General features: G+C 44.9%; 1 protein-coding gene across 1 annotated transcript in view; it reads left to right on the forward strand.

The window, feature by feature from the left end:
* The first annotated feature begins 1106 nt into the window (after nt 1-1106).
* Nucleotides 1107-22390, forward strand: part of IWS1 (Transcription elongation factor (TFIIS) family protein) — a 45003-nt gene continuing 23719 nt past the window's right edge. The window contains exons 1-5 of the mRNA XM_086773296.1: nt 1107-1187; nt 1334-1796; nt 2029-2151; nt 2254-2477; nt 2620-2749. Coding sequence (XP_086629422.1) covers nt 1180-1187; nt 1334-1796; nt 2029-2151; nt 2254-2477; nt 2620-2749 — 948 coding nt within the window. The 5' untranslated portion in view covers nt 1107-1179. The remainder of the gene's footprint in view (nt 1188-1333; nt 1797-2028; nt 2152-2253; nt 2478-2619; nt 2750-22390) is intronic.

A 22390-nucleotide genomic window follows, 5' to 3' on the forward strand; every position in this document is an offset into this window, starting at 1 on the left:
TATTTAAAGCACTAGTGAGATTGAGCCACCAGTCTCAATGACCGCATGCTTACGTTTGTATCAACGTGTTTATTTCTACATTTCTACATGGAATGTTAACAACAATAAAATGATTAATAGATCAATGATCTACATGCTTAGGTTTGAATCAATGATCTGCATGCTTAGGTTTGTATTAATGTGTTTATTTCTACATTTCTACATGGAATGTCAATGATCTACATGCTTAGGTTTGAAACAATGCCACCATTCAACATAGTGACTCGTCCATTGAGAAGAGTTAGAGCAAAACAAAGATCTTGATCAATCAAGAAGTTGTTGGTTCATTTATCTTCATCGTGCTTCATCATGTGGTCAACTATGATTGAGTTGTATAAACAATGGGTTTGCTAGTGCGCAAGTCCATATTCTTAGTGCTCCTCTATTGTAAGTTTCATACCAATCATCCACACTCTGGAACTTCTCATAGAGGCTTGTGAACGACTACCGAAGCATTCTAGTTTTGAGACGGCACCTTGCTAAGTTTAGAACTTTTTTTAAGAGGCTACCTTGTTGAATTTGGAACCTTTTTTTTGGGTTTTTTTAAGAGGCTACCTTGTTGAGTTTGGAACCTTTTTTTTAAATTTTTTGAGAGGCTACCTTGGAGAATCTAGAACTTTAAAGGGATGCGTGCCAATTATTTTTGGTGTGCCTCTTTCAAGTCAAAGAGGCATGATTTATTTGCTTACTAAAATAAATAATCGCGTATACAAATTCACAACTATTATTTCTTTTTATCCCCCCCTCCCATGGGTGCATGTGTGTGCACCCATGGGGGGGGGTGCATGTGTGTGTGCACCTTATGATACAACAATTTGATTTAATTATTTAAGGATTTGATAATGCTTCCTTGATAAACCTTTGTTTTCAAAAGCCTTACTATACTCTCTCTCTCTCTACACATTATAAAATTTATATTTTGAATATATAAAAAATCGTGAAATATAGCAAGGAATAATTAAAAATCTATAATTATATTTAATTTTAAATCAGTAGACATGAATATATAATGTATAAATCTAAATCTAAATAAATATAAATATAGATATATATCTGGAACGCGCACAAGCCATTTCTTTCTTCTCCCTGCGCGACTCCTGTGATCCCACGGCTCTGCCATCGCGTCGCAAGTTCTCAGCAATGGACCGGTAAGAATTTGCGGTTACCTTCTGTTTCAAGCTCGAGGTCTGTGCTCTGTCCGATCTCTGTGTTTTTGGAATCTCGCCTTTGCAACCCTAAAAACTGGTGTTTTGAATCCGGACTTGTAAAACCATGCGTGGGTGCGTTCTTGCAGTGACTATGACGAAGAAGGAGAGCCCATTTTCGATCCGGACGCCCCATCCGACAGGGAGGCATCCCCCGAGCCTGCCGAAGAAGAGGATTGGGAGCAAGAAGCTGAATTCGGTGCAGAGTCTGCCGACGATGCTGATGCTCCCAAGCCTAAGCCCAGGAAACGGCTGATCAAGAAAACTGCAAGGGAGAGCCCCTCTGATGATGAGGTACCCTACACAGAACCCCTGGACGACCATGAAGACGACATAGTAGAACCCGAGGAGGAGCGACCCAAGAAAATCAGGAAAAGGGACAGCAAACCCTCCAAAGAAGCAGGAAAAGGAAAATCCAAGTTAGGAAATGCAGAGAAGCTTGCCAAGAGTAGCAAGAAGAGGGAGAAACCCAGTGCTCCCTCCCATACTGGCAAACGGGGAGATATGGAAATGAAGGAAATGTGGGACTCTGTTGCAGGAAATGAATCTGAGGTGCTTTCCGAACAGTTCCATTATGTTTTGTTTTACATGTCCTTTGACAGCATAGGGTTTTGGCATGCTCCAGTGTAAACATAGGGTTTCAGTATGTCATGGGTTGGCCTTTTAGGCCTAAGCATGTAACGTATTTGATACATTTGTGGTTATTGTTTTTTCAACATATTCTAGTCATTGCTACAGCATGCTGTAGTTTACTTCCCTTTGAGATTGTTGTTTGTTGAAGCAGGATGATAATGAAGGGGTGCGGACGAAAGATGATGATGCTTTTATCGATGATACAGGAGCAGATCCTGTTAGTCATTTGGGATATAGTGATGATGAGGCTGGCTCCATCGGTGATGCTCCTCAGGTAGATGCCAAGAATTTTCAGTCTCTGTTGTATAATGTATGGGATTTCCACCCTTTTTGCACATTGTGTACCTGTCAAACTGCTCTTTATGTACGTTTGTAGGCTGAAGAAGGGGAGGAAGATGATGATTTGAAAAATATGTTCAAGTCGGGGAAGTCAAAGAACAAGAAATATGAACGGTCGCCAGAAGAAATTGCAATGCTTGTGGAGCAGTTCATGGCTCGACTGGAAGTTGCAGCTGAAGAGGATGCTGAGTTGAACAGGCAATCAAAACCAGCCATCAATAAGCTGGAATTGCTTCCTTCGCTCGTCAATGTTTTGTCAAAGTAAGCTATTGTTTTGTTTGGAATTTGGCAAGTCGCACTAATGCTGAACAATGTATACTAGATGTCAAAAATGTATTTTTTTCCGCTAAAGGAAGGTATGGAGAGGTCACTTTGACTGAGAGGGAAGTTCCTTTTCTTGCAGGAGACAGTTGCAACAGGAGTTTTTGGATAGAGGTGTGCTGTCTGTTTTGAAAAACTGGCTAGAACCCCTACCTGATGGATCGTTGCCAAACATGACTATTCGCTCAGCAATATTAAATCTTCTCACCGAGGTAAGAGGGAAGGTTTCGGCCATTAAAAATGCCATTCCACACCACCTTTACAATGAACACATGAACGTTTCATTTAGTCTCTCTAATTTTTCATTTATGTTTTCACATTGAGCTGTGTTTGACAGCTAAACTGCCTGATAGTAGGTATGATGGCCATCTAAAAGAAGGCGGCATAGCGGCCTATGCTGCATCTGTAGTTGCTCGTGTTTGTTTCCTTCTTGTGGTTTGCTAGTTAGGCAAGTTATAGTTATGACACTATTGAATGGCAAGTAAATAGGTATGACTTACACACTAAATAGGTTAGAAAGGGGTAGGAGATCGATGGCACACATTGTCCAAAGAGCTTCTGGTGTTGCCTTGTTGTGGTGGGAAGGTTCTTTGAAGCACCAGGTGGTCAAGATATGGAACAGTTGTTGGGCACTCGTGAAGGAATTTGCTCCTGTTGATTTATCGACGTGGAGAGTTTTGCATATAGAAGTAGAGTGAAAAGGTCACTAATTACCTCACCCGCTTGAGAAAGCTATTACTTATGCTCGAGAAGACCTTCCAGTGGTATCACCCTCTTCACCAGCATCAATTACATGCTCTCGGCCTTTATGCATGAAGGTGATCCTGTTGGTCTTGTAAGCCTTGCATAGATCATCACAGTCATTCAAAGGCGCCACCAGAAAGTCCTCATGATCCACATAGCCTTGAATGTGTATGTGCAACTTGCCAATAATAGGCATAACATGCACTTCTCTACCAACAAAGGCAGCCTCTGCTTCAATTTGAGGACCCATGTCCTCCACTTCAATACCCAAAGCAGTTGCCACTGCGATTAGTTGGTGTAAGGTGTGACCGGGATACATTTGTGGTCTTGCTTTGTACACGGGTTGCAATCCCGATTTAAACTTAGTCTTCCTTTCCGCGTCGGTGACATGCATAAATGGAGACATCTCCAAAAGTACTTTCCAAAACTTTTGTACATATACATTCATTGTTTTTCTTTCATTTTGCTTCACTCAATCCCACTTCATTGTTATCTCATTCAATGCATTGGGAGGCAAGAATTGGGCATAGAACTTGTCCTTGAACTCTTTCCACGATCTAAGAGGATCCGGTGAGAGCTTCTCCATGAGCCACTAATGGGCATCAGTGCCTTTCATGAACATGCTTACATGTCAGATCATGGATTTCTGAGTGAAATCCTCATCACTGAAAGTAATATCAAACTAGGCAATAAAAGCAAGTGCCTTTGATGCATCATATTTCCCATGATATGCGTCAAACTTCACAGATTTGTCTCCGGATTTGAAGTCATGAGACTTTGATGCATGTGTCTGTATCTCAACATGTTTTCCCCTATGTTTGTCTATTGGGATAGTCCCTGTGATGACTGGCAGCATTTTAGGAGCAAAAGGTGATGCATAAGGCATAGACACATGTGCCCTGTAAGCATGAGGCATGGCTGGCTTCTCAATATGCATTTGTGCATTTTTAGCGATAGCTTCTCCCTCACAAGCACATGCGAAGGCATGAGAGATATGAGGAATACCTGTACCAACATAAAAATGCAGCCCATGTTACATGTGTTGTGCATGCACATTTTCAACCGGCAATTGCATTTGACATACATTTTGACCATCGCCATAAACATTGTATCTTTCACGGGCTACATAAGGTACTCCTTGCATGGCGTGAAGTCGCAGATGGTTCCTCTCCCATAGCATGGAGATTCATTCTCTTAGACATAAGTTCTTGTTCGGGCACATGTGGGGATTCCAAGACGTGTGGGATGGTTGCCTTTTCTGCATAGGTATCCTCGGTACGAGCCAAGTATGCACGTGCTGCATCTCTCGGTTGCATATGCAACTCTTGAGCAATCATTGCCATTCCATGATCCATATAAGATTCAGCTTTCTTGGCTTTCAAACGGTCATGTACCAATGGATCCTCGCGGCGGTAGAGCTTCAGTTCTTCTTGTTGTGCATGGAGAAGAGCTTACATACGAGTAAGTTTAGCCCTTAAAACTATGGACTCTTCTTCCTGCATTTTCTCTTGGCCATGTGACGGTTATCCCACATATTCATGTTCCCTAGTGTGCACCACATGATAAAGCATTGGAGGCATGCATTTCATTGTCCCCGCCTCTTGTGTTAGCATCTCTAACATTCATTGTACGGCTGTCCATAGTGTTCTAAGTGTAGAGATAGATAGTGTTCACGGTGATTGTCTCTCATGATAGAAGTGAAAGAGAACCGTATGCTCTGGTACCAATGTAGCTTGGTTGAACACAATGCTAATCAATACACTTAAATACACCAAGATTTAATGGACAACATGCTCAGTACAAGAAGTAATTTGTTGAATTGACAAGAGACACACAATGAGCCGGAACGACCGGTCCCTTATTCAAATAAAGTATATTGATCTTGGCCCTTGGGAGAATTAAGTACATAGTGATGTTGGCATTATTATCTCCAGATTGGGCATATATGTGCATATTTCATGCAGTATCTGGCCAGATTTATGAGGCCATGCATAAATCTAGCCAGATTTATGAGGCCATGCATAACCATCAAGCCAAAGGAAAACTCTCAAAAATTCATGTAAGCTAGAAATCCTACTTTTTCTTTATTCTTTCTCGTATTTTGGTGCTACAACAGGGTTTTAACCCAAGGGAGTCATTTCTTACCTCTCCTTTTGGTTTCCCACCCTCCCATCCTTTCTTCTCCTTCCTTTCTCTTGGCTGCACTCAGCTTTCGAGGAGGAGTTTGCTGATTTTCTGATCAGCTTTGTTGAAGAGGAGGATTTTGCTGCGTTATCAGAGATATGGCTTCTGGTCATAGTCATTCTTCTCACTCAGGGATTCTATTTTCTTCTCCCCGCTCCCAAGCCCCAAATTCACAGGCAGCTTCTTCCCAGCTTCCTGTTTCTCTGCCTTCTTCCCAGATTTCTGTTTCATTTCCCCCTCCATATTCCCCACCACCACCACTTCTCTTGTTTCTCCCCTCCCACAAACCCTCATCCCAATCCCTTCCCATATGCCATCCTATTCACCCCCTCAAGTGAGTGATTCCATGAAGCTGACTGCTACCAACTACCATACTTGGTCGTTTTATACGCAATTGCTTCTTGAAGGAGCAGGTGTGTGGCCCTCTGTCACCACTCCTCACTTGGTGGATCCCGCGTTTCGTGGAGTTCTGGATGCACGGGCCCGTCTCATCATCATCCATTGTATGACACCATCTATCCAGACACAATTTATATCTTCCTAGAGTGATGCCAGTTAGATGTGGAATGAGATTCAGAGGAGGTTCGGGAGAGTATCTTCCGTGAAGATTGCTAAGTTGGAGGCGGATCTTGAGAAGATTACCATCAGTGACTCAGATAATATCATTGATAAGATTGGGGAATTCACAAGGATCAAGAGGCAGCTTGAGGAGTATGGGAGCTCAATCAACAACCCGATCCATAAACTACTTGGTAAGCTGCCATCATCCTTTGACTTTCACAGATCACATCTACTTCCGTGAGCCTCTCCCCCCTTTTGAGGAAGTCGTGAGTTATCTCCAAGTCCCACGACAAGTGCATGCTTTGCGGAAAAGGCAAGTCAGAGTCTGCTTTCGTTGCCTCTAACAAGGGCAAGGACAAAGGCAAAGGCGGAAAAGGGAACTCCAACAACAACAAGCAGAAAGTCACCACAAAGTCATCTTCTGACGACGACGATTCTGACAGTAACAAGGGTTCCAGGATGAAGGAATCTTGTGAGTTTTGTGGTCGACTTGGTCATTATGAGGCCAAATGTTTTGCCAGACAAGCTGCTTTCCGCAAAGCTAAAGTCAAAGCTAAAGCAAAACAGGAGTCCTCCTCCGATGGCTTAGACACTTCACCCATGGCAGATGGTTCACATACTTCGCCAACGACAGAGGAGGGTACGAAGTCTCATGCTAAGATGGCTTTTCTTGCTGTCTATGATCCCCCTGTTCTTTCATCTTCACAGGAGCAGGATGAGTCCATCCTAGTGGTCACAGAGGAGTCTTCTGATTCAGAAGTCAGTGCCCTATCTGCAACAGAGGATTATTTACAGGAGTTTCTGATAGAGACCTTATCAGTTCCTATAATCCCTTTGGATGAGTATCTCCCTTCCCTTGTGTTGTTTCATACTGATGCTATTATTGCAGATTTTCTCTCGTCTCTTTCAGAGGAGGATAGTGGTTCTTCTACTGGGCAGGTGGATGATTTTGCCGAGATATCCTCACATATTCTCGAGCTTCCTACTTCGGCAGTTGCTTCTCCTTCCTATGTTTCAGAGGAGGCATCTTCCACTATCTTGGAGTGTGTCCCTACTTTGAACCTGACAACTTCTACTATCACTGATGATCAGTTTGTTCCAATGGTTGTTTCATTTCCTCCTTCTTCAGAGGAGAAGTCTACTTCGGTCCCAATACTTGTTGCAGATGCAGAGGAGGTACCATCTATGAGGGCTTCTCTCTTCAGATTGATCCTATTGTTTCGTCTTCGATATCTTCTCGATCTTCTCGTGGCTTCTTCTGAAGACCTTCTCGGTATTTAGATGTACCATATCTTCGCGAGCTTTGTGTCTTTTATGAGGAGGTTGTTCCTTCAGACTCTTTGGAGGTCTTTCTTCAGCGTGCTGGAGTCGGTCCGCCCATCTGGTGCTGAAGAGGAGGTGTTGGCATTATCATCTCCAAATTGGACATATATGTGCATATTTCATGCTGTATCTAGCCAGATTTATGAGGCCATGCATTCATCTTATTTTAGATATTTTTTTTGGCTATTTTTGTCTATTTTTTAGACATTATTTTAGTATTTTTTTGCATAGTCGGCCAGCCCACTGTTTTTATACTGGCCGACCAGCTCTTGTCCAACCTATAACACATCATTTTTTCAGCTACTGCTGTTGGTTGTATGCACCTACGGGCAGCCCTCGTAGATAACAAGTTTTCTACTTCAGTTCTTTTGCACATGTGCTGCTTTGCAAGATCTATTTGCTGTTTTTCTGTTTTACAGCCATTCTTTTAGTGTCATGGGCATTTCTGACGAGATTTGCATACGAATGTATATGAATACAGTATTGCAAACAAAGTGGTTGTCGGTGTAGACTTGCAACTCACATTACCTTCTCAAGTGTCCATGTTCCCTATCATCTGCTCTCTATTGTTCCACCAACACAAGGTAGCAACACTTTGCAAGAGAGCACGTAGGACAAGAGAACACTACACAAGGTATGTGATCTTGGAATCCGGTTCCTTTCCCTTGCTACTTGCTTCCATATTTAAGAATAAAAGCTTACCAATTGCAAGTAGAGTCGATGACAACGGAAGTCTTCGCGATGGAAGTGCTTGGAGTGTTGAAATCTTTGATTTGTTCGTGACAAAAGTCTTCAAGAGGATGAAGGGAACTTCCCCTATGGTTCAACTTGAGAAAGGAAGGTTGAAATTAGGGTTTTCAACAAAAGACCAGAAATTACACCAAGAAAAAGAGTTGTTTTGCTGAATTTCAGTCATTGGGAGTGTGTAGGAGAGTGAATAGCACCCAGAAACACTCTTGGAAGCTTGGGAAACACCTTAGCAAGCTTGGATATGGAGTTCGGAAGAAAGTGCAGAAAATACAGCCCAAGAGGTCTCATGAAGAAGGTGTCTACTTCTAGAGAGGGAAGAGTGAGGTGGTGAGTTGTCCACTCTAGGTGTCATGTAGATGCTATGTGGTGCAAGCTAGGACGGACACATGGCTGGTTACTCCCTTTGTACAAAGGAGATAAGGTCTGGGTGGTGGACATTGGGTTTTGTCCACCTCGGGACATCAGTGTGTGTGAACATCGAACTGGTCATAATTTATAAGTGAGTTTTGGATGCGCAAAACTTAATGAAGTGTGTACACAGTCACTTATAAATTAGTGCTAATTCCTAAGGCTAGGTTTATGATCGATACTTACCACCTGTCACATGCCACATAACCATGTCAGCAGACAGTTTCACACGGACGGTTCACGGGCGGGCGTCCTCTTACCCGAAACTGCACATTGGTCAAGCAAGCATGAAAACAACATGCAATTTCAATTGTAAGCAAGCACATAAAGATGCTATGCAATGTAGCATTGGTATGGACAATCCCCGTTCATGAGACTATACCAAAATAGACGTGCTCCGAGCAAGTACACGAGGTACTAGACTCAATGGAACACCAATCCACCAGGCATTTCCGGGCATGCACACAAAGACACAAGTCCCAACGGAAAGTCAATTCCACAGTATCACATGAGTGGCATCAATCCCCGGTATATACAACTGCCATGGACACCAGTCCAATGTACATACGTGATGAGAAAGCATGGGTGGACCAATTGGGTGGCCAAATGGTGACATCTAGACCTTGGAAGGTAGACAACGTGGACACTAAGAGTGGGCTTGTCACTAGTTGTGACATAAGCTTACAGGTTACTGGTCCTGGATGTCCAGAACAACAATGGACGTTAGGAACAAGATGTACAAGTAGTAAGAAGGGGATGGAGGGGGTGGTGGTTATCCAATACAAACAGCCAGACATCTTTCGTTTTGTTGGCAATTTGTGGAAGTGTGTTTGTGTGTGAAGCACCTCTTAGAGGGGTTATAATAATATCTTGATATTTTTGTGTCTTATGACATAAGCAGTGATGTCACACTGAGACAACCTTTGTAACCTATAAAGGTGCATGTACTTCATTGAAGAAATCAATCAATAGTTATATCATTGTGTCGTGTATTTCGCTCCATCTCTCTCTCTCTCTCTAGCATTGTCTTCTCTCTCTAAACTTTTTCTCTATCTCTATCGGCTCCATAGCCATGACTGCCTTCACCTTCAAGCCACCATAGGTCACTCCTGTTTAAACATGATATCAGAGCGTTCAACTTCACATTGTATGTCGCCTGCCTTGCTTGTCTATGCTCAACGCCCACTTGTCTACGCCAGCAACTCAGCTGTTGTCTAGCGTCGACTTGTAGATGTCCAATCGAGTGCCACGTTGCTGTCTTACTGCTCTCAGCAACAACAACAGAGGTACAATAAAATCGATTTGGGGTTTTTTTCTTCAGCCTTGCAAATTTGCCTAATCAGAGTAATTATTGTTGATTACTGAAACCGGCCTTCAGAAATTTGATGGGCGGTGGAACAAACACTCGCACACAAAACACTTCATCACCCATGGGAACCTGAAAAGTAAAACAAACAGGGGAGCTAGAGTGCTCCTGCAAATAGTACAAGGACACCGATTGGCCCCAAAACGCAGTGGCGTTAATCCTTTACCAATAGGATCCCTTTTAGCTTTTCACCCAAGACTTTCCAAATAAGAACTCTCGCTATTACAGCAAAGCATTCCATAGAGAAGGCACACCTGTACGACACCTTCTTGCTAGAAAAGGTCTTCTCCATCTCCACCATGGATCCCACAACCCTTTCCCAAACAGCAGTAGGGCTGTACCAAACCATATGTCCTTCCTATAGTCACAGCTTGCATGTAACCTTGAGAAAACTATAACCTGTTCACATGAATCCAGAAACATGTTCTCCACATGAAACCAAAGACCTGTATATGATAAACCATAGACCTGTATCCTCGATACCAAAGTCTTGTTTCTTCCAGAAAGACCAATGTCTTGTTTCCATGACAGATAAATCCACATATGCACAATCCAATCACAGTGCCAAAAACCCATAGACCCGCTTCCATCATGCTGGTCTAAGCCTGTCCAGTCTGGTTGCAGAGATGCCTCGGCGATGCGATCTGCTCCATGATGCAGGAAATCGCCTGCCTAGCTGTCACATGCAAGTAACGTGCTCCACGACCACCAGTACCTGGCCAAATTCATTGCGGTGTGCCCATCCTCTGCACCGCTTTCCCACACCTGGCGTCCATCTGATTGCCCAACTGGCTGTCCACCTAACTGATCGCTTGCCTGGCTGCCCACCTATTTGGTCGCTGGATGCTGGCAGCCTGTGCATATAGCACTCTTGATATCCATGCGCTGGCAGCAATCCATGTGGCGCCTAGAGCTGTTCACAGCCCACCTGACAGCGCCCAGCAGCAACCAGCAGTAGCAGCATCACCCGGCAGCTGTAGCAGCAGCATCTCCTGACGGCGGCAGCAGCATCTCCTGGCGGCGGCAGTAGCATCTCGTGGTGGCAGCATCAGCAGTCGCCTGGCTCCTACGCAGCAGCACCACCCGCCGCCTGTAGCCATACGTGCAGCAGCACCTAGTATAATCCAGCCGGCGACTCCCACACGACGATCTCCACATAGCCACCTTCATGCTCGCCACCCTTCAATTTATAAGGAGGTGATGCGCTTTTTCTCAAAAACGCCAAAAGCAAGGATTTAAAAACGCATGCCTCCATAAAAATAATATTTTAAATCATCAAAGGTTTAAAAACCTTATAACATTAAAATTCCTTTTTGTCCCCTTTCACACTTGGGCTGGCCACACTAATGAATTTCCTTTTCATATCCAATTGATGCATGTTCACACTGTCCATCCTGTGCCCGTGCCCGTGCCCACCTGCTTGTTGTCCAGAGGGAAAAACACAGGGTCGTAACGTACCCCTCTCTTGAAAAAGTGCAAGCGTCCTCGATTGCACTCAATAACATAGTAAGCATCCAAAAGATTCCCCATATGACCAAAGCAATGCCCCTCCAGTGCAACTGAGTGATGAAACAATCATCCTGAACAATAAGGTCACACTGTCACGTCGAAGTGACAAACAACTCTTGCTTGTTCCTTCAGAACGTGCAGCAAAAGTCTAAAATCAAGTGGAAACACGTAATCTGTGTTAGCCAAAAACAAAACCATGCATCATTCTACATACGACAAACATATGCATGATACATATATGCATTCGCAAACAATATGCTCCTCAAGATGCTCTACCCACTCCAAAATAACAGTCTCAGGGTTGCTCGCAAGCCTTACACCCATGGATATCCCGCAGGACACACGACTGACGGTACAACATGAGCATATGAAAGCACTCAATGCATCCAAACAGTACATCCACGAAGTACTTCCCACATATGTCCCTCTTGATGCTTTACCCACTTTGCACATGGCCATCCCGCAGGAGCCACACTCAGTGATACACCATGAACATGGTAAAGTACCTGATGTATCATACCAACATACATGCATCTCATCCTGACACATCAAGAGTATTACCCAATGTATTCTCAAGGGTACCAGGATCCAATGGCACCATAATACCATAATATCTCGGAAAGTGTATAAATACATGCACAAATAAAGTTCAATCCATATATCCATGAACCAAACCAACTCTAGGACTGCGCGCAAGACTAATGCCCTTCATAGAGTCTCGAAGTGTTAGCTCAGGTTGCCGCAGCCTTTGAGCTCAACCAAACCATGCCATTCCAAAGGAGACCAACTCCACAAATAGCATCATCTCAATATCCAATTGACCGATCCTGTGGTCAAGAACAGCCAGAACCATATGACAAAGATCAATCTTCCTCAGTCATACCTTAGTTCTAAAGGCAAAAACCATCCATAGTTGAAGTTATAGTTCAAGGTGCGGCCGACTGTGAACATACCTAACTTTACCATCTCATGTGACTAGTACACAATATCATAGAAGTCCCATAAGGAGATGTACTGTCAGCCTTAGTACCTCGGGTGAATACAAAGATGTCACCAAGCGACTCCTAGATGAAAAACTGAGCTTGTCTATAACAAGGGAGCGGAGGTGCTATCCCCCTCTTGAGCATCAGGCAATGCTCCAAATCCAAGCTCTGCTGAACCTGAATGAGCCGTAGCAAGAGGTGGCTCCAACTCAAAGGCATCAAGATAAAGCTGCAATACTTTAGGTGAACCTGCTAAGTCACCCTCCTCCATCCACTTCACATCCATCAGTGAATAGTTCTTTAAACTTCACAAGATAGCGACAGGAAACTTTACCTCATACCTTTCTTTCCTTGTGTGCCAGTATCTGCTCTGGAATAAGAACCTCATCAAGTTTCTCTGCTTCCGTTTGAGCCTCATTTGATACATCCATAGGCACCCAAAACCTGCTTGCACTCCACCCAATTGGTAAGCACAAGTCCCTAATGAAGCATAGTAGATCACCACTGCTAAACATAGAAAGAAGCTGCCTTCCGAACCCCATAAAGCCTCCGTGAAGATACCACCGGTAACGAAGTGTTGAAAGCCATAGCCTTCAACCCATCTCTTGCACCATAACACTTTAACTGCTTCTTGTTCCTGGCTGACTACTTCTTGTTCTTGGTGTCTTTTCTCCTGAGCTTCATCTTTAGCTTTTCCTCTTCACCTCATATAGGCAAAGACTCATAATCCTATATTGTCTCCTGTACTTTCTTTCCACTTTCCTCATGTAGAAGCTTTTGATGCGAAAACCACAGGCTCGCCTCCTTGAGAAAGTTGACGATATCCCGGCGATGGAACCATGAAACAGGCCTTCAGAAATTTGACGGGCGGTGGACACTCGCACACAAAACACTTCATCACCCATGGGAACCTGGAAAAGTAAAACAAACAGGGGAGCTAGAGTGCTCGTGCAAATAGTACAAGGACACCGATTGGCCCCAAAACGCAGTGGCGTCCCTTGCGGTATTTCTTTATTTGAACAAATATGAGTACAAAGTACAACTTGTCGAATCCTTTACCAATAGAATCCCTTTTAGCTTTTCACCCAGGACTTTCCAAATAAGAACTCTCGCTATTACAGCAAAGCATTCCATAGAGAAGGCACACCTGTACGACACCTTGCTAGAAAAGGTCTTCTCCATCTCAACCATGGATCCCACAACCCTTTCCCAAACAGCAGTAGGGCTGTACCAAACCATATGTCCTTCCTATAGTCACAGCTCGCATGTAACCTCGAGAAAACTATAACCTGTTCACATGAATCCAGAAACATGTTCTCCACATGAAACCAAAGACCTGTATCTGATAAACCATAGACCTGTATCCTCGATACCAAAGTCCTGTTTCTTCTAGAAAGACCAATGTCTTGTTTCCATGACAGATAAATCCACATATGCACCATCTAATCACGGTGCCAAAAACCCATAGACCCGCTTCCATCATGCTGGTCTAAGCCTGTCCAGTCTGGTTGCAGAGATGCCTCAGCGATGCGATCTGCTCCATGATGCAGGAAATCGCCTGCCTAGCTGTCACATGCAAGTAACCTGCTCCATGACCACCAGTACCTGGCCAAATTCATTGCTGTGTGTGATGGGGAGAAAACAGCAATTAGGGTTAGAGTTCATTCATGGGAGACATACACAGAGAAGCAAGGGAGAGAGAGAGAGAGTTGTGGGGATAAGTCAACTCACGAGGCATGAGTGTGTGACTCCCCTATCACACATGTATATTGCACTAGTACACATAATGCACTTAGTACATTAAAAGTACTAAGTGTACTATGTACTATAACTTATGGGCTTGTACACACTATAAGGGTGGGCATTATGCCTTTACCCCAACAACCTCCCACTTAAAGGCAAAGTGCCCTTAAGTAAAGGAAAAGAAAAATCAGCATGTACATGATAATATACAAGGCCATATCAAGGCTGAAACTGGCCTCATCCAATGCCCATCAAGTGTCTGCAATGAGCAAACCGCTCCGGAGGCAAACTCTTTGTCAACAGATCAGCCGGGTTGTCATCCGTGTGAATCTTAACAAGCTGAATTTGCTTGTTCTCTATCACCTCTCTGATGAAGTGATACTTCACATCCACATGCTTCGTCTTTGCATGAAAAACAGGGTTCTTTGCCAACTGAATGGCACTCTGACTGTCACAATGCAACAATGGAATATCCCCTGTATAGCCCAAATCAACCACTAACCGAGATAGCCATAATGCCTCCTTGCAAGCCTCTGTGGCTGCAATATACCCGGCCTCTGTAGTAGATAAGGCTGTGCACTTCTGCATCCTGGGTATCCATGACACAGCACCTCCTGTGAATGTAAACACATAACCGGTAGTAGACTTCCGGTTATCTGGATGACCGGCATAATCCGAATCCGTGTAACCATGCACTAATGCATCTTGTTTGCCAAAACAAATGCACAAATCCTGTGTGCCCTTCAGGTATCTCATGACACCTTTCACTGCTTCCCAATGCTTCTTGCCAGGGTTGGCCATGTATCTAGAAACCACTCCCACTGCAAATGCAATGTCCGGCCTAGTAGCAACCATGGCATACATGAGACTGCCACAAGCTGAAGCATACGGAATCTTGGCCATATCAGCCCTGTCTCTATCTGACTGTGGGCTGTCCATAGCACTGAGTTTCACATATGGAGGCAAAGGAGTACTAGTCTTCTTCCCCCCGTCCATATTGAACCTCTGCAAGACTTTGCCAATGTATTCCTTGTGAGACAAATACAACACATGCTGATTTCTGTCCCGAAGTATCTGCATACCCAAAATGTGATTTGCATCACCCAAATCCTTCATATCAAAGGTTTCATGCAGCTTCTGCTTCAAGGCATCCATCTCTTTACGAGATTTCCCGGCAATCAACATATCATCAACATACAAGATGAGGATCAATAGACTGCCATCCAAAGCTTTCTTGGTGTACAAGCAGTGATCTATGTCACTTCTCCTGAATTTCTGAGATTTTATGAATGTATCAAATTTATGATACCATTCTCTTGGTGCCTGTTTGAGTCCATAAAGACTCTTTTTCAGCTTGCATACAAGCTTCTCCTTTCCACTCACTGCATAACCCTTTGGCTGCTGCATATATATCTCCTCATGGAGATCACCGTGAAGAAAAGCAGTCTTCACATCCATCTGAATCAAGTCCAGATCATCATGCGCAACCAAAGCCAACACAGCTCTAAGTGTGGTCATTTTGACCACTGGAGAGAAGATCTCCTCAAAGTCCACACCATATTCCTGCTTGAAGCCCTTAGCCACTAACCTGGCTTTGTATCTTGGCTTTGCATCTGGTGCAACTTTGAGCCTGTAAACCCACTTGCATGGCAAAACCTTCTTGCCTGCAGGCAAATGCACCAACTTCCATGTTCCATTTTTATTCAGAGAATCCATCTCTGACTTCATGGCACGCTCCCATAGAGCTTTGTCTGCCCTCTGTAAAGCCTCTTTATAACATGAGGGCTCCCCACAGTCAGTAAGCATCAAATAGTCAACCCCTGGAACAAACCTGTCAGGGGCTCTGGAGGGTCTTGTGGACCTCCGTACCCAATGACCATCATTTGCAGGTTGCTGTCCAGCCTGCATATCACCCATTGGTGGCTCCTGTTCCATGCCATAAGGCTGAAATATCATGCCCGGTATCTCCTCCAACTGTGGTATATCCATAGGGATATCTTCTGCCATATCTGGCTGTCCATTTGGACCATTTTCAGCACCATTTAAGGGCTGGTTTTCCTGCTGTAATGGCTGATTTACAGCCCTTTGTTGTTGTCCATGATGTCCATCATCATCAAAGATGACTCTGCCAGGCTCCTGTTGCCTTGCAGGCTCCTTATACATGCATGTTTCATAAAAAATGACATCATTTCCCTGTCCCCTGTCCAATCAGTAGCAAGGCTGTACCAAACATGTGTCCATTCCTGTACCTTCTGCCTGCATGTGACCCATCTCCTGGAGAAACCCAAAAACATGTCTCTTCGAGAAAACCTACGACCTGTTTCCACATGAAACCCTTAGGCCTGTTTCCCTTTGAAACTTATGTCCTGTTTCCAATACATCTAGTTACCTGTTCCCTCATGAAACATCTGGCAACATAGAGATGCCCATAACTGTAGGTCCCACTGTTCCTTTCTAGCAGGAAGAAAACAATCTGCTCCATGAGCACACAGCCATGCGAGCTTGCATCACTCCCATGCCAAGAAACATAACCAAATGACCTTGTCCTTGCAGCCAAAAGCCCAAGCACATAGCTGAATTTGCAGCCAAGCAAAAACAGCCCATAAACAGACCTGTTTCCACCCTCTGAACTGCCAAACCCTTCCTCTCACAAAAGGCTAGAGATAACCACTCTGGAACAATCTTGAGCCAGTGAAAAGAGAGACTCCGAAAGACATCACCTGCAGTCCCACTTGCTCACAAAGAAAGAGAGACTTACAGTCTTTATGTCGCTTTCCACAAGAGAGGGAAAGACACGAGGAAAAGCCCCTTTGTGTCCTGCCTTCTTGTTCTGCAGTCCACGCCTTTGTGTCCAACTCTGCCTGTATGGACAGCAGCGCAGCCAGCCATTCATGCCAAAAGCAAAGGGGAAAGAGGGATTCAAAAAGCGCCAACTTCTGTCCTGTCCGTACAGCTGTCCGTACAGTCGTACAGATCTGCTTGTTTTCCCCTGTGCGCAGGGTGATAAAATAATCATCCTGCACAATAAGCCTCACTGTCCTCTTGCTTGTTCCTTCAGAACCTACAACAAAAGTCTAAAACCAAATGGAAACACGTTAACTGTGTTAGCCAAAAACAAAACCATGCATCATTCTACATATGACACACACATGCATTCGCAAACAATATGCTCCTCAAGATGCTCTACCTACTCCAAAGTAACAGTCTAAGGGCTGCTCGCAAGCCTTACGCCCATGGGCATCCCACAGGACCCACGACTGAAGGTAAAACATGAGCATATGCAAGCACTCAATGCATCCAAACACTACATCCACTAAGTACTTTCCCACATATGTCTCATGGCCATCCCGCAGGAGTTACACCAAATGGTGCATCCATGAACATAATAAACGACTTGATGTATCATACCAATATACATGCAGCACACGACACAATGTAGAGTATTTCCCAATGTATTCTCAATGATACCAGGATCCAATGGCACCAAAATACAAAAATACCTCTACCTCAAAAAGTGAATGCATACATGCACAAATAGAGTTCGATCCATATTTCCATGAACCAAACCAACTCTAGGACTACTCGCAAGACTTATGCCCTCCATGGAGTTATCCATAGTTGCAGTTAGAATTCCAGGTGCGCGCGACTATGAACCTTACTCAACCACCATCTCCTGTGACTAGTACACAATATCATAGAAGTCCCATAAGCAGATGTGCTGTCAGCCTCAGTACCTTCGGGTGAATACAAAGATGTCACCAAGCGACTCCTAGATGACAACTGAGCCTGTCTGTAACAAGGGAGCGGAGGTGCTACCCCCCTCTTGAGCATCAGGCAATGCTCCAGACCCATGCTCTGCTGAACCTGAATGAGCCGTAACAAGAGTCGACTCCAACTCATAGGCATCAAGATAAAGCTGCAACCCCTGAGGTGAATCTGCTAAGTCACCCTCCTCCATCCACTTCGCATCCATCAGTGAACCTCCTCCATCCACTTCGTATCCATCAGTGAACAGCTCTTGAACTTCACAGGATAGCGACGGGAAACTTTACCTTGTACCTAAAGTGCTCGGGAATAAGAACCTCGTCAAGTTCCTCCACTTCCGTCTGAGCCTCATCTGATACATCCTCAGGCACCCAAAACCTGCTTGCACTCCACCCAAGTGATAAGCACAAGTCCTCGATGAAGCATAGTAGATCACCACTGCTAAACATAGAAAGAAACTGTCTTCTGAACCCATGAAGCCTCTATGAAGATACCACCGGTGACAAACTGTCGAAAGCCATAGCCTTCAACACATCTCCTGCACCATAACACTTCAACTGCTTCTTGTTCCTGGCTGACTACTTCTTGTCCTTGGTGTCTTTTCTCCTGAGCTTCATCTTCAGCTCTTGCTCTTCACCTCATATAGGCAAAGACACACAACCCTGCACTGTGTCCTGCACTTCCTTTTCACTTTCCTCATGTTGAAGCTTTTAATGTGACAACCACGGGCTCGCCTCCTTGAGAAAGTCGACGATGTGTCCCGGCAACGGAACCTTGTAAACCGGCCTTCAGATAGCAAAGGGCGGTGGAACAAACACTCGCACATAAAACACTTCAACACCTTGAAGACCTAGAAAAGGAAAACAAACAGGGGGAGCTAGAGTGCTCCTGCAAACAGTACACGGACACCGATTGGCCCCAAAACGCAGTGGCGCCCCTTGCGGTATTTCTTTAATTGAATAAAAGAGCTTTGATTACAATATAAGGCTGGGAACTCAACCGTCCCAGTAGAACTCCTGAAGCCTGCAAAGAACCTGCATCTGGCTTCTTGTCCACACGGCATCCACAAATAAATCCAGCCATTGTTCACATCGAAAGACTCTCCTCACATTGAGCCTGCATTCAGAAGCTTTCTCCCATGATCAAGGCTGCCACAGCCATCCATAGCCTCTCACACTATGAACAGCATCACACCCTGACACATCCAGTGCTTCAGCATCACAACACAGACTCCCAAACTGTCTCTCAAAAGAGTATCACAGCACAGCATACCATACAGTCGACACACCTGTACAAACCCTCTCTACCTTCCAAGGGTACTATCCATCTCTGTCATGGATTCCCTGTCCCCTGTCCAATCAGTAGCAAGGCTGTACCAAACATGTGTCCATTCCTGTACCTTCTGCCTGCATGTGACCCATCTCCTGGAGAAACCCAAAAACATGTCTCTTCGAGAAAACCTACGACCTGTTTCCACATGAAACCCTTAGGCCTATTTCCCTTTGAAACTTATGTCCTGTTTCCAATACATCTAGTTACCTGTTCCCTCATGAAACATCTGGCAACATAGAGATGCCCATAACTGTAGGTCCCACTGTTCCTTTCTAGCAGGAAGAAAACAATCTGCTCCATGAGCACGCAGCCATGCGAGCTTGCATCACTCCCATGCCAAGAAACATAACCAAATGACCTTGTCCTTGCAGCCAAAAGCCCAAGCACATAGCTGAATTTGCAGCCAAGCAAAAACAGCCCATAAACAGACCTGTTTCCACCCTCTGAACTCCCAAACCCTTCCTCTCACAAAGGGCTAGAGATAACCACTCTGGAACAGTCTTGAGCCAGTGAAAAGAGAGACTCCGAAAGACATCACCTGCAGTCCCACTTGCTCACAAAGAAAGAGAGACTTACAGTCTTTATGTCGCTTTCCACAAGAGAGGGAAAGACACGAGGAAAAGCCCCTTTGTGTCCTGCCTTCTTGTTCTGCAGTCCACGCCTTTGTGTCCAACTCTGCCTGTATGGACAGCAGCGCAGCCAGCCAGTTTCATGCCAAAAGCAAAGGGGAAAGAGGGATTCAAAAAGCGCCAACTTCTGTCCTGTCCGTACAGCTGTCCGTACAGTCGTACAAATCTGCTTGTTTTCCCCTGTGCGCAGCCAGCATGCAGTCCACTTCAGAAGGTAAGCATAAGAGAAGCGCAGCCCTGCAGCCCCTGAAAGAAACGCAGCCCTGCAGCCTGTATGCGCCTCTTTTTCCAATAAGCTCTCCTCGCCAGCAGCCTGTATGCGCCCTCCTTTTTTTTTCAGAAAAGCTGTCCTCCTCTTGCGCTGCCCGCCAGCCTTCCTTTTCCCCAAAAAGCACACGTGGCCCCCAAAATACCATAAAGGCCACGTTTCTTTAATGAAAGGCTTTATAAATGATTTTAAAGGTTTTTAAACCTTTTAAGCTAAAATCTCATTGCCCCCTTTCACACATGGGGTTGTCCACACATGGGCTTCCTCTTTCACTCCAACCTGATGCCATTCACACTGTCCACCATGTCCCCGTGCACATCTGCATCTTGTCCAGAGAAAAACACAGGGTCATGACACATCTTGTATGTTGATGATATGTTGATTGCCGGGAAATCTCGTAAAGAGATGGATGCCTTGAAGAAGAGGCTGCATCAAACCTTTGATATGAAGGATTTGGGTGATGCAAATCACATCTTGGGTATGCGGATACTTCCAGACAGAAATCAGCATGTGTTGTATTTGTCTCAGAAGGAATATATTGGCAAAGTTTTGCAGAGGTTCAATATGGACGGGGGGAAGAAGACTAGTACTCCTTTGCCTCCATATGTGAAACTCAGTGCTATGGACAGCCCACAGTCAGATAGTGGCAGGGCTGATATGGCCAAGATTCCGTATGCTTCAGCTTGTGGCAGTCTCATGTATGCCATGGTTGCTACTAGGCCGGACATTGCATTTGTAGTGGGAGTGGTTTCTAGATACATGGCCAACCCTGGCAAGAAGCATTGGGAAGCAGTGAAAGGTGTCATGAGATACCTGAAGGGCACACAGGATATGTGCATTTGTTTTGGCAAACAGGATGCATTAGTGCATGGTTACACGGATTCGGATTATGCCGGTCATCCAGATAACCGGAAGTCTACTACCGGTTATGTGTTTACATTCACAGGAGGTGCTGTGTCATGGATATCCAGGATGCAGAAGTGCACTGCCTTATCTACTACAGAGGCCGAGTATATTGCAGCCACAGAGGCTTGCAAGGAGGCATTATGGCTATCTCGGTTAGTGGTTGATTTGGGTTATAGAGGGGATATTCCATTGTTGCATTGTGACAGTCAAAGTGCCATCCAGTTGGCAAAGAACCCTGTCTTTCATGCAAAGACGAAGCATGTGGATGTGAAGTATCACTTCATCAGAGAGGTGATAGAGAACAAGCAAATTCAGCTTGTTAAGATTCACACGGATGACAACCCGGCTGATCTGTTGACAAAGAGTTTGCCTCCGGAGCGGTTTGCTCATTGCAGACACTTGATGGGCATTGGATGAGGCCAGTTTCAGCCTTGATATGGCCTTGTATATTATCATGTACATGCTGATTTTCCTTTTCCTTCACTTAAGGACACTTTGCCTTTAAGTGGGAGGTTGTTGGGGTAAAGGCATAATGCCCACCCTTATAGTGTGTACAAGCCCATAAGTTATAGTACATAGTACACTTAGTACTTTTAATGTACTAAGTGCACTATGTGTACTAGTGCAATATACATGTGTGATAGGGGAGTCACACACTCATGCCTCGTGAGTTGACTTATCCCCACAACTCTCTCTCTCTCTCTCTCTCCCTTGTTTCTCTGTGTATGTCTCCCACATGAATCTCTAACCCTAATTCTTCTTCTCCCATTCAATGAGAACCAGATAGAACCATGATGATGGAGCACAGAGCACTATTGGCAATATGGACTTGGAGATACTGGAAGGAAGTCCTGTCAGCTGCGTTAGATACAAAGGAGGACAGTCGGCTTGTCAAATCCCCATCAGATCTCCTCGTGGAACGCTCCTGGTACAAGACTCAAAACCTGCAAACAAACAAACAAACAAGGGGATGCAGGCCTGACTCACCTCCCAACCATGACAGCCGTGGGCAAGCCCACAGTCTTGGCTGTCCCCACCGAGCCACGAGCTGAGCTAACTAGGTTGACGTACCGACCAATCTCCACCTCGCGACGTCCCATACCGCCACGAAGCTACCCTAGCGGGCCTCGAGATTGCTGTCGGCCTCGGCTACATAAAGCAGGTGCACGTCTGCACTAGATCCAGGCTCCATACCATAGAGCTCTCACAAATCACGCGAGACTCTATATACTTATGACTAACCTTGGCCACCCTTTTATAGGCTCTTGGTCGGTCATCGGGTGTCCACACTTGGGTGCCCGCCCGTCCATACCTGGGTGCCCGTCCGTTAGTCTATCCATAACTCAGCTAGTCTTGCGTGCGTGTAGCACACGGTAAATACA

This window comes from Cibotium barometz, chromosome 33, assembly GCF_041138505.1.
Source record: "Cibotium barometz isolate CiBa-2024 chromosome 33, ASM4113850v1, whole genome shotgun sequence".
NCBI lineage: Eukaryota > Viridiplantae > Streptophyta > Polypodiopsida > Cyatheales > Cibotiaceae > Cibotium > Cibotium barometz.